Here is a 12,797-nt window from a genome sequence, read left to right on the forward strand (position 1 = left end):
GTGTACACACCTTCTTTTACATACACTGACAGTTATTTCAGTCAATGCAGTATTTTTAAGTACTAGTCTGTTTGTAATGCAGTGCCACCTGAGGGCCTGAAGATCACGAGTATCCAATATTGACCCTCTGTCTTATCCTCTGCACACAGCTTTCTGTTGTTGACTATACATACTGTATATGTAGAATATTGGGATTTCCAAGGTATTCACAATTTTACATGAAGAGTGAAATATTTAGTTTTTTACAGTTTTTTGCAGAAAAAGCTAAACCTCTGCTCATCTTCGCTTTAGAAAAGACTATTTTTCTCTGAAATGTACTTTTTCTATTGAATCATGTGAGTTTAATAATGGTAAATAGTAGCGAATATGTACCACTTACTTTTCCAGCTTTTTGTTGCTCTGTCCCACCTTTTTTTTTTTTTTTTAAGATGTGGTGCAATCAAGTTCTTAATGAGTTAATTGAGTTTTTCCCATTTTCTTCCAAGTAAGCTAGGCCGATTGTCCCACCCATTCAGCTGCTGCTCAGCTGTATCTCTCCCATCACAGGCGATTCCACAATGCAAGGAGGGTGAAGACTACCACGTGTCTCCTCTGATACATGTGAAGTCAGTCACCGCCTCTTTTTATTCTGCTGCTGATGTAGCATTGGCAAGTAGCATCACAGCGCCCCACCCGGAGGAAAGCGCAGCGACTTGGTTTCGATACATCAGCTCACAGGCGCTTTGTGCTGGGGACATCACCCTTTGAAATGATGCAGGGAAAGAGCACCCTCTACCCACTCAGAAAGAATAAGGCTAATTGTGCTCTCTCGGGGCTACGGCAGCTGAGGCAAGCTGCATGACTGGAATTCTAACCTGCGAACCTGTGATCCCAATCATAGCAGCAGTGCTTTAGACCGCTGGACCACTCAGCACCCCCAAATTAATATTTTTAATAAAATATAATAATGTTTTAAATGTTCTATTGTGTACAAATTATGGGTCTATAAGACTTAAAAATAATGGCATTTTTTTTTTTATTTACAAGTATTTACTTTTTATACAGCTTTTTGTGGTGTGTTAGGATGAGTACTAGATTAGCAAACTTCTAGTATTTACTACTGCAAGACAATATACTCTCAGATTTTCACTCACCTTTTAAGTTACAGTAATTTAATGTGACAAAAAGGTGATTTGATTTTATATTAAATGAAATAAACAGCCAGACGTTTATAAACTATTATTACAGGGGACATCTTACATTACATCTCAATGAGAATCATTATGACATGGACCAGTCTGGTCCTCAAAGCACAGACTGGAAGGTGTGAACATGTCCTGAACTCCTGCATTATAATTACAGTAAATAATGCATCTACTCTACAGCTGACGTGAAAACGTGTGCAGTTAAGTCACCCCTCATTACTCCTACACGCAGTTCAGCATAACCACAGCTCCACTACCTACTACTTAATACCACAGACCTCCACAACCAGCCAAGCTGCAGCGAGAACCAGTCCAAACCAGCATGTAGACAAGACTGCAGAATGCTCAACAGACTCTGGCAACAGCATCACACTAATAACAGGCAGGCCAACATAAATCTTCAGGCTCTTCATCCCTCCCTCATACCCTTTCCCTCTCTCCATCCAAGCTGGCACCCATCTGACCAACAGCGAGGTCAACATCTGCACGCTCTTTCCCTCCTCTTTCATCCCCAGCCCACAGCATCATCACTACTAAAGTGTTTCTTACCTGCGACGGTGCAAATAAACCGTAGTCATTTCCATAACAGAACCAGAAGAACCAGAAGAGAGCCAGACTGAACGTGCCGCAGCGCAGCAACACAAAGAATACACAACCGCCCGCGCTCTGCTGTTGATTACATTCAAACTGAAGAAAAAAAAATCTAAATCTGCTTCCTCCGACTGTTCCTGCTGTAACTCGAGCCCCCCATGTCCCGAGCTGAGTGATGGAGGGGGGAGAGGTACCCCCTCTGCTCTAAACGGGCCCCGATTCTCTAGAGCTCCGGCCTCAAGCCCAGCACACGCTTTACATTAATCCAACATAGCACTCACATTACGCCAGCACCAGGCCTCAGCACACACACACACGCATGCTTGTTTTCATACCTTGCCAGGACAATGTGTCCCATATGTGTGATATACTTAATACATACTGTATTAAAAACATTGCAAGTATTGTCTAAACAGAATCCTAAATCTAGCCTTGTCTAATAAGAAAAATTTCACCCATTTTACAAATAATTGGTTAAAAAATAAAGATGCTATTTTAACCAGAAATATTTGTTATTTTAGCTTAAAATCGAATTATAATTCAATACAAAGCACTTTCTATAAATTCTTAAAGGATTTGCAAAGGTTCCACTTTCGTTCTTCCTCAGTTTTCCTTACAAAGTGAGGACACTATTGTCTTGAAAGTATATGAAAACAAACACACCCACCAAATATATACAAATGCAGGCTCGGCACTGATGTGGTACTCTCTAAGACATGATTACATTCTGGCTTGTGCCACATTTCCTCTTCTAAATCTTCCTCTAAACCTAATCACCCGAAACACAGATTTAGTAATTTAGTAATCTGAACGACAAATCAAAGCTGCAAATGAGTCATTTATGATGAAAAAAAGAATATTGATGTGAATTCATAGTGTCAAATCATTTACTAAAAGAAAATGCTACGTAACCCACTATAACAGGGTTTTCTTTATAAATGTTCTAATTTTACCCAAAATTCTTCCCAATTTGTTAGTTGTTAGTTTTTCAGATTGACAATCCCAGTTCATATGAACTCCACCTAACACTAGTAATGCCTCTAACTCTAGCACATGCCTCCTCTGATACATGAGAAGAGAACCACTGGCTCTTTTCAAACTGTCGCCAACACACTCAAAGAAAAGCATCATATTACACTGGGAGTGATAGGGGGAGAGAGGACCATCTACCCACCCAGAGAGAAAGAGAGAGAGAGAGAGAGAGAGAAAGCAAGGCCAATTGCCCTCCTTGAGACTCTGGCTGCTGATGACAAGCAGAATGATACAGGAATCGAACCAAAGATTCTCAGAACATAGTGATATGTCCACTGGACCACTCAAAGCCCCAGCAATGTAGTGTTTCCATCTCCAGTCCTGAAGTTCCAGCAAAGTCTGGTGATACCCCTACTAACATACACTGATAAGCTGGTAATTACCGAATGTGCTGTATTAGGTATGCATGAACAAGAAAAAAAAAAAATAATGGAACTGATGATTCCTGCTTTATAAAGGCCATATGGCACACATGGTCAAGCAGACGGATTACATAATAGAGTAGAGCCAAAAAAGTAGAGTCAATATGGCTTTTGTTATTTATTTGGACTACAAAAGAAGGAATCTCTTGCTGAACTGATGGAATTTCAAAAGACTACTGTGGTGAATGAGAAACAAAAAAGTCTTCATATTCAGACTGGTTAAAAAACTCTCTCTACTTAATCTACTTACGTAAATAAAGAATCTTACAGATACTGCTGGAATTTACAGCAGGAAATGGACAGAGAGGCTGACCTGGAGATGTTGTCAGGTGAACAGGCGGAGATGCTGGTGTCCATGCTGTCGGAACTGTCCACGCTGAGCGTGTCGAAGGCGTGTCCGTTGTCACGGTAACCCAGAGAGTCCAGGTAGACGTTGGTCTGAGAGGTGGTGCGGCCGCTGAGCTCGTTCAGTCTCGACCGGTGATCATCACCCACCAGCTGCTGACTGTAACCTGAACAGATATACAGGGAAACAACAAATAAGAGAAAAAAGGGATGGGGAGAGAGATTTTTATATATAGATAATTAAATAAAAGTAATGAAAGTCTTAGAGAAAAAAGTAAAGAACTGATAACGAGAAAAAGATGGAAACATGAAAAAGAAAAAAGAGGGAAAGACAGAATCAGAGAACAATGGGAAAAACCAGTGAAAAACAAAAAATGAAAGAAAGAAAGAAATAAAGAAAGACAGAAAGAAAGAAAGAAAAGATGGAGACACAGAACCAGAGAAAATTTGAGAAAGAACAGGCAACATGTGGAAATAAACCAAAGGAATAAAAAAAGAAAGAAAAGATGGAGACACAGAATTAGAAAAAATGAACAACAGATAATATAACAAATAACCCAAAAAAGAAAGAAGGAAATTGAGAAAGAACAGGCAACACATGGAAATAAACAAAGAAATAAAAAAGAGACAATTACAAGACAGTAAGAAGGAAAAAGAAAAGATACATCAGAGGAAGAAAAAGGAGAACAAATCAATTAGAAACAAAAAATAAAACAGCACAAAATTAAACGGCAGGAAAAAGAGCATTAGAGAGAACAGAAAAAAAGAAAAAGGTGAAAGAATAAAGAATCAACACTAAATTAAATATGAATATAGAAAATAAATAATTAAATGGAAATTATTTGGAATGAAAATATACAAGAAAAAGAAAAAAATAGAGAAAGAGAGAGTCTGTCCCATAAGCACCGATCCTCCACACACATCCATACAACCGTCCCAGGCTCTCCACACTCGTTTACCTGACTGTACAGCAGTATCTTTCCCAGGGGCCCACAGCTCTCCATGCTTCCCAGCCAGGCTGCTGCCCGCTGCCTGAGCCTGTGGCCCCTCCTGGTTCTCACACACACCGGCCACCGTGCAGCGCTTTACACACACGCCAAACTTTAAAGACAAGATAACTCCAAACTACTGTCTTCAGTTCTGATTATTTAAACCAACATCTTCAGTTCAGACTATTCCAGAAGCAGCTGGAGACTCACGGACTGACTGGTCCACAAGTCAGTCAGGTCTGATTCTGAAATACGCAGACTACAAGTCATCTCTGGCTGGGAGGACAGTGTACGATAGTGGTACGAGTGTGTGAGGATGGCTTTAGCGGATGTGGGACAGCACAGGAACCCTGATAAGCATCAAATGGTCCAGGCATGAGCCCCACCCTGCTGATGACCTGACCCAAGGGAACCTTAGATAAACCCCACCACCAAAAGCACCCACCCTAGATTAGAATACCACCTACTAGTCAAGCAAGACCTGAAATCTCTTTCTAAAAATAAAAGGTTCTAAAGAGTTCTTGGCTTAAATGTACAGATCCAATGGAGAATCTTCGCATTATGTGGATGTTCATTAGGGTTTACGAAGGTTCTTCACACGTATTATTTAACTAAGCATGCATTGAAAGGTTCTGAAAGGAATCCAAATCTGATTATTTTATAGCATCACTTATATAAAAATCTATTTATACATATACATCAAAGTATGTATTCAAAGTGTTTGATGGTAGGATTGTCTAGTGTGTGTTGAGCAAGAAATAAATGTCCTTCTCTAATAACAGAAGAGCATTTCCTGCCTCTCATCTTCCCAGCAATCTTCCACTATCTCAGCAAACCAATGCATAAACAAATCCACAATGTCTCCGCCCATAGACAAGAATCCTACTATAACAATTGCGTAAATGCTCTTAAACGTGCTTTATAATCTGCAGCATCAGCCACATGTTGGAAACATCAGCTTATAGAAGGATTTTACTATACAATTTCCTGATTCCTCATTTAGTATAACATTTACATTTAAAATATATAATTTTTTTCCTGAATCCCACATGTCCTATTCCTGTTTCATCTAACATTTCCAATTGTGTCTGTTCAGAAAATTAATTTCAATATTTTTTTAATTTGCAATATGTTTTAACCCTAATAAATACAGTAAAAAGAATAAATATTAAAATTAAAATGTTGAACACTGAACTGTATGTAACTATATAACTATATGTATTGGTATAGTAGAGTAAAAAAAGTTTGATAAATGCAACTGATGTACCACGAACCTCAAAGACGTTTTCTAACTAAAATTCTGTCATAACCCAAACTGTCAGCATGTTACTACAATCAGTTGTTTCATTTATGCCCTCAAAATGTATATATTCACCCAACCCAGTAACACAAGCCATTCAAGTCCTAAAACTGCAACACAGTAAAATGCAGAAGACACTATGACATGATATGGTATTTCTGATACTGGTATTTACCGGTAGTTTTCCAAGACAATCTTTGCCACAATTGTGCATCATTAACATTGAACCACATCATCACCACCAGACTCTAATAATTATGAAAATACAAGTTGCTTTGTAAACAAAGCCTTGTAGCTCTGGCTTTTCCTGTGCCAATGTCCACAGAAGAGGTCACCACCAAGAAAGGTGTCAGTGCTAGGCTAAATACTAACCCTAGCTCACACACTGCCATGTCGCCATCTCTAGCTTTACTACCTCTTTAGCCAGCTAATAGAATTGTTCATGATAATTCATACCACAAAGGGAAATCATGAAGCAACATTCTTAGGCAAAACAACAGGGTTGTTGTAAATGGGCTTATTAAACCACATATGGACCTTTTTCACCCCAACTAAAGTCACATATATGCTTTTTATACATAAAAAAAACAAAACAAGTTGTAAAAGATCACCTTTAATGGAAATTGCTGTATTCTATGACGAATTGGTCATATGACACTAGATACTGTATATCAGACCATGTTGGCGTAGTCGGCAGGATTAGGGCGTGGAAGTTTAGGCTCTTAGTTTTGTTTTGGTCTATAAGGCAGGGTATTGTACTGTTAACTAAAGTGTATTTAATTTACTGTATATTACAGATAGGTTTTAAATATTACTTTAAAATAATACATCCATTTGTCCAACTTCTTATTTGCTTCTTCTGTAGGAGGCCTGTGGTGGGTTGGGAGTCTACCTGGAATATAATTGGGGGCAGTGCAAGAACTCCCACTAGGTAGTTTATCAGTTAATTACAGTGCATTTTAAATTCTAATAAATAATATTTTTCATTCTGTGTAACTGCTTTATTTTTTCATCCCAAGGTCTAAATTTTACTGCATCGTCAGAAATAAAAATATATTGTTATATACATTTTGTCCATATTTTCCAGCCCTACATAGAGTATTGGTACTAACAAACACCTGACATTTTTATGCTAACAATATATTATCATGCTCAATTTTTATCAATGCTGCCTAGGCCTAGTCCAAACCTCTGGTACTGTATGCACTAGAAAACTCATAAGGACTCATGTTTCTGTGCTCCACTGTCATCAGCTTCTCTGAAGGAGGTGTAACTAAGCTAGACTAGGCCTGGCGTTGAATGCTTGGTATTGGATGTCTCACCACTCTATAAAAGAATCTGACTATGTAATCATGCCCAAGGCTCTTGGACAGGATGCAGTGTTCTTGCCAGAAATGCCAAAAGACTCCAGTGACTTCTCAGTATGTAAACTACATCTCAGCTCTGCATTCACTGAACACCCCCATACACACACCATTTACAGCAAGGCCACCCAGCAAAACCCCTGGGACTAAAGGAAATCAATAATAAAAAAAAAAAAAAAAAAACTTTGATACCAACACCACGGATCATGCCAAAAGAATGCTACTGTGCATTAGCCACCTTTCATACAAGGTACTACTAAGGTACTTGTATGGAACAATAATAAAAAAAATCCCCTACTCCCAAAAAAACAAACAAACCTGACATGCACTTTGCACTACTTACTGTTCCACTGCAGAGACACTGGATTCCACAAAAGCTATTTTTGCTATTTTTATTTTTAGTCATACTCTTTGATTAAAGATTACTGTACTTTTAGTTATATATTAATTGATGGTCACTAACTACATGTTTGTTAGGCTGCCCAACAGTAAATTTAGATACTTGTGCTAAATAATATATAGTAATATATAATATTTAGCTGCAGCCGTAGAAAAAAATGGATTGTATTTTTTACCTGGTTGAAAACAGAAAATACTGAGATGCATTCATGTATGTTCAAAACAAACCAGATAGAAAAAGTCAAAGAATGGCTTCAAAAGCAGCAGCCTGTAAATATATAAAACATACAGCTTCAAACTGTCTTGTCACTGTAAAATGTTAATATATGTAGCCATCCTTTCAGTTTTACTGAATATTGCCATAAAATTAAAACTTGAATATATATATATATATATATATATATATATATATATATATATATATATATATATATATATATATATATATATATATATATATATATATATATGGCAATCTGGCATTCTTTCACAGAGACTGTAGTTGTAAGTGTATTAAGTCAGAAGACCAATCCCAGTCGTCACTGCAGTGGAGCCTGTGTTAAAATGGTAGAAGACTATTGTGAACTACAAAGGCCTCAGATACTGCCCTACCTTTCTTAGACTTGCCTGCAGGGGGAAGAGAGTGACATCAAATCAGATTACCTCATTTTTCAAAAGAGAATAGTTCATTTTTATTTAATTATGTGTACCTCACTTTATTGGAAGTCTGTGAAAAATTGTGTGTGTGTGTGTACATGTGTTTGTGTACATGAATTTGTGTTTGAGAGAGATACTAACCCTTGTGCAGGCGGCGTGGGTCTGTGTCTTTACTGGACAAATTGAGGACCCGGTTGAGAACACTGCCGCAGCTGGAGCTTTGAGCCAATGGGAGATGAGACTAAAAACACAGAAAGAGTACAATGTAATGCATGCAATAAACACTATAAATATATTTGACATACAGTAAGAGGGTGTAATGTTTTTTTTCCATTGATTGTCAAAAACACCATCAGCAAAAAACAATCATTATCGTCTCAGAAACGAAGTACCACACAGACCTAACCCATCAGCAAAACAGAGAATGGACATTTACAAAGCTATTTTTCATTCTTTAAAAGTGAAAGACCAAAAGGACAAAGCAAGGCTTAGGCTTAACCAAAGAATTTTAAAGCATATCTACTGTTCCATTTATTAAAAGATGCTTACACAGCGTGAACATATATAAAAAAAATTGTGTCTAAAACTCAAAAACTCAAGAATAATCAAAAATTAGGTTTGATATATCTTTATATACACATATGTACTGTACAGTCCCTGTAGAAAACTATTGACTAATAAGACTAATGTCAAATGCCAGGCTTAGGCTAGTGGGGTATAGATCTACAGCCTTCCCTGACTAGTAGAGACTCATTCTAACAAAAGCAGAATAAACTTTTTTTAATACTGATTTAAGAAGAATAAGTGATTGAGTATGTGTACCAATACTACCACCAGGAAACCTGGTTCCCTGCACTTCCAAAGCATTCACGTTAGCAATACTCTGTGTTGTTTTGTGAGACACAATGTATATCTTGTCTGTGGAAGATTGAAGCACATGCCTGTGTGAAAGCCCACTGTTGCTGCACATCGCTAACACTCACTGTCACTGCAGACTGTGAGAAATAATCCTCACTGTCTGCAGTGACTGGTTATTATCCAGCAACACAGCAGTGAAATAGTAGCAGTAAGGGAGATCAGATACAGTGAAACATTTATCTATTAACATTTAGCTTTATAGTGTTAAGATTATTTTAAATGGTATTTTACTGTTTAATAAACGAATGGTATACTAAGTGAAGGTAGATAAAGGGGGTCTTGGAAAGAGTTTGGAAACCCATCTGTTATGCTGTAAGCCGTTAGCATCATGCCATTTAATCTTGGCTTTAGCTGATTTATGAGTAAAGGAAAACTAAAAAAAAAACTTGTTTTGCTCCTTTTTGCCTGTGTAACAAAATCATACTGAATAGTGTTGAGTGCTGAATTGTGTACTATTGCATCCCCATTTTTTCCCTATTTATTTTATACATGTAAACATAAAAAATAAGAGACCACTTAAAAATGATGAGTTTCTTTGATTTTACCAAATTAAAAACCTTTGGAATATAAGATAATAATATATATATATATATATATATATATATATATATATATATATATATATAATATATCAAGAGGAAGATGGATGATCACCATCAAAGATGAACTGCTTGAATTTTTGCAGCAGGAGTGGCATAAAGCTATCCAAAAGCAGTGTGTAAGACTGGTGGAGGAGAACATGTGATTATGAATGAAAAACTGTGATTAAAAAACAGGGCTATTCCACCAGAGATTACAGAATAAAATGACAATGTTCATTTCACTCAAACATATACCTATAAATAGAAAAATCAGAGAAACCGATTCAGAATTTTTCTTCCAGAGCTGTATGCATAAATCCCTTCCCTATCAGTGTGTGTATTCTCACTTTAGAAGGCATGTTGCGGCCCAGGGTTGCACAGCTAAACTGTGGGCTGACGGTTGGCTGGGTCTTCTTCCGAGGCAACGTGTCGCACATGTGCCCATCCTTACCCAACCTCTTCCGCTCCTCTACTGTTCGGAAATGCTGAGAAGAAAACATACAGGAAGGAAAAATTATAATGAATTTTACACATAAACACAAACACACTTGGAACACAGACCTGGCACACACAACGTGCACACATGGTTTACCTGCCTGTGGCGTGGGTGTTTTTTGGCAGGGAGAGGTGGAGGGGTGGAGTCAGGGAGAGGAGAGGGATTGAGATAGGTCACCATGTCCTCAGGCCAGTGCACGGAGGGGGGTTTGGGGACGGGATGAGAGCACGCAGAAAGAGAAGAACAAGGAGGACAGACCAGCGAGCAGGAAGAGACACAGAGCTTTTTGAAGAATAAGATAAGGGAAAAAGAGGGAAAAAGAAAGAGGAGAGATAAAAGGCTCCGGCCCCACATCACTAAAAACACACTTAAAGCAATGGTTTTAGCCAAAAATCTAATAAAAAACACACAACAATGTTGTTTGTGCAAATATTAATGAACAAAGTTTTTATATTCTTGAACTGTTCCGAGAAGTTTGAAGGTCTGTAGTGATTGACCCCACAGAAAGCTGGTGACCTCTGTGCACTATGCTGACCCCGCTCTGTTATTTTATGTTGAAAGAGTGAGTTGCTTTAATTTGCAGGCACTTCCAATTTGTTATAATATCACTGACAGTTGACTGTGGAATATTTAGTAATGAGTAGTGAAATTTCACAACTGGACTTCCTATCACATCCTATCACGGTATCATGCTGGAATTCACTGAGCTCCTGAGAGCGATACTTTCTTTCACTAATGTTAGTAGAAGCAGTCTGCATGTCGAATTGCTTGGTTTTATACACCCAAGTTCAAATATGGAGATGATGAGCAAATACCTTTGGCAGTATAGTGTACCTAAACTAATTCACAAAAACAAGCTGTAGGTTTTGTTTATAGTCCGCATCATTTCCATATTATTAAAAATCTGTGTTTGAGGCCATTTCACATCAGCAGTTTCACATATTTGGTCCAGTTAAGAAGGTGTGGTTCTAATGGGTTGTTGTGAAGAAAAAAAAATGTGGGTGCACATCAAAACAACTGCGTTAGACCTGCGAGACGACGTGGTCTAGGGCCGGTTCAAAAGCAACTCCAGAGTGGTTAGTTTGTGATGAAAGCATGATCGGACCTCGATCCGACCCAACTATCAAATACGCTCCTTGCATTTAAGCTAAACAGCTGTTCAGGTGCAGTTTAATCTGATTTATTACCCGGGTAATTACTACAGCTTTTAACTAATGCTGTCTCTACTGCTGCTCCATGCTAAGTTGTTTTCACACTGAACGCAATATGTGCAACACTAACAAACACAAACGATTCCACATATGCAACTGTATGGGGGCGGTGCAACTCACTGAAAACGCTGTGTTTATAGCACAAGAGCTAATTTTCTTCACACTGCACAAGTATACGCACTGGTCTGAAATACATAACCTTTTTGCTGTATATACTTTCTTGCTTCTGACCAATCAATGGAGACAACATGCTTGCATGTGTGGTTTGTTAGGGCACTTTTTGGTGTTTAGGTTTGTGCCTATGTGAAAACAAACCAAACTGAGAGGGGGAAACAAACAAGCTCCAAGTAAACAAACTCATCAATTGAGTCAGACCAGAGAAGAGAACTACAGGTGTGAAAGTGCCCAAATTCTCAAAAATGCTGTGCATACTAAACAGTCAAAAAATGCATTCTGTACAAAAAGAGAGTTTAAAATCGCTAACATTCCTAAAATTCCTAAAGCTTTAAAATCTACAAAAAGCACTAGACTTGGTTTAAAGCAAGTGTGATAATTTAGGTATGCAGTTAACACAAAGCTATCTGATTGGCTCCAAATTCCCATTCCTTTTGCGATTACAGGTCCAACGCAAAAACTAAGAAAATCTTACCCTCAAAGCCCAAACATCTCTTAACTAAATGACTTCATCTGACCTAACAGGACTAAAGTAGACATTTGGTTTTTGGCCAAACCATTGCTTTAATTACTGAACACAAACATTGTAATCTTGACCAAGAGTGAGTCACAGGCTCAAAAAACACAAAAGACAGTATGAAGCTGCTGACTGTCGCATGTGGAGGCTTCACATCAACCTTCACACCCATTCACACACCTCGTCCTCTCCGGCCGTGGGGCTGACATCTTCGACTATAGGCCTGGGGCTGGGGCTTGGTTCAGGCCCTGAGGCAGGGGCTTCGGGTGAGGGCTGTGCTGGGGCAGGGAGGGGGGCTGTGGTGGGGTCTACCCCCAGCTGGGAGTACAGTTCATTGATCTCACTGACTGTGACATAGCCCTGTGGAACAGACCATTGGGGAAAACAGGATGGGGTGGGGTTAGGAGGGTTGAAAGGATAGACACATTAGAGTAGGTTACATCGATGCAACAGATGGCAAGCATTAATAACTGAAAACAAACAAACATCACCCAGTTAAAAGATGTTAATCACCCAAAGAATGCTAAAGATAATGCTCAAAGCGGAGGTTACTCATTAAAGCAATGCATTATGGGTCATGCAAGTCCATGCAGTGCAAGCACATCACCATAGCGTGA

At 38.5% G+C, this 12,797-nt stretch overlaps 1 protein-coding gene across 5 annotated transcripts in view; it reads right to left on the reverse strand.

The window, feature by feature from the left end:
* phldb2b (pleckstrin homology-like domain, family B, member 2b) overlaps positions 1 to 12,797 on the reverse strand; it is a 79,267-nt gene that overhangs the window by 8,709 nt on the left and 57,761 nt on the right. For 3 of the 5 annotated variants that reach the window (XM_049462723.1, XM_049462724.1, XM_049462728.1), the window contains 5 exons: positions 12,361 to 12,540; positions 10,130 to 10,267; positions 8,425 to 8,524; positions 8,239 to 8,253; positions 3,543 to 3,741 (listed from right to left, as the gene is read on the reverse strand). In XM_049462723.1, coding sequence (XP_049318680.1) covers positions 3,543 to 3,741; positions 8,239 to 8,253; positions 8,425 to 8,524; positions 10,130 to 10,267; positions 12,361 to 12,540 — 632 coding nt within the window. The remainder of the gene's footprint in view (positions 1 to 3,542; positions 3,742 to 8,238; positions 8,254 to 8,424; positions 8,525 to 10,129; positions 10,268 to 12,360; positions 12,541 to 12,797) is intronic. The other 2 variants (XM_015606631.3, XM_015606633.3) reach the window with 2 other exon arrangements.

Source organism: Astyanax mexicanus, chromosome 1, assembly GCF_023375975.1.
Source record: "Astyanax mexicanus isolate ESR-SI-001 chromosome 1, AstMex3_surface, whole genome shotgun sequence".
NCBI classification, from domain to species: domain Eukaryota; kingdom Metazoa; phylum Chordata; class Actinopteri; order Characiformes; family Acestrorhamphidae; genus Astyanax; species Astyanax mexicanus.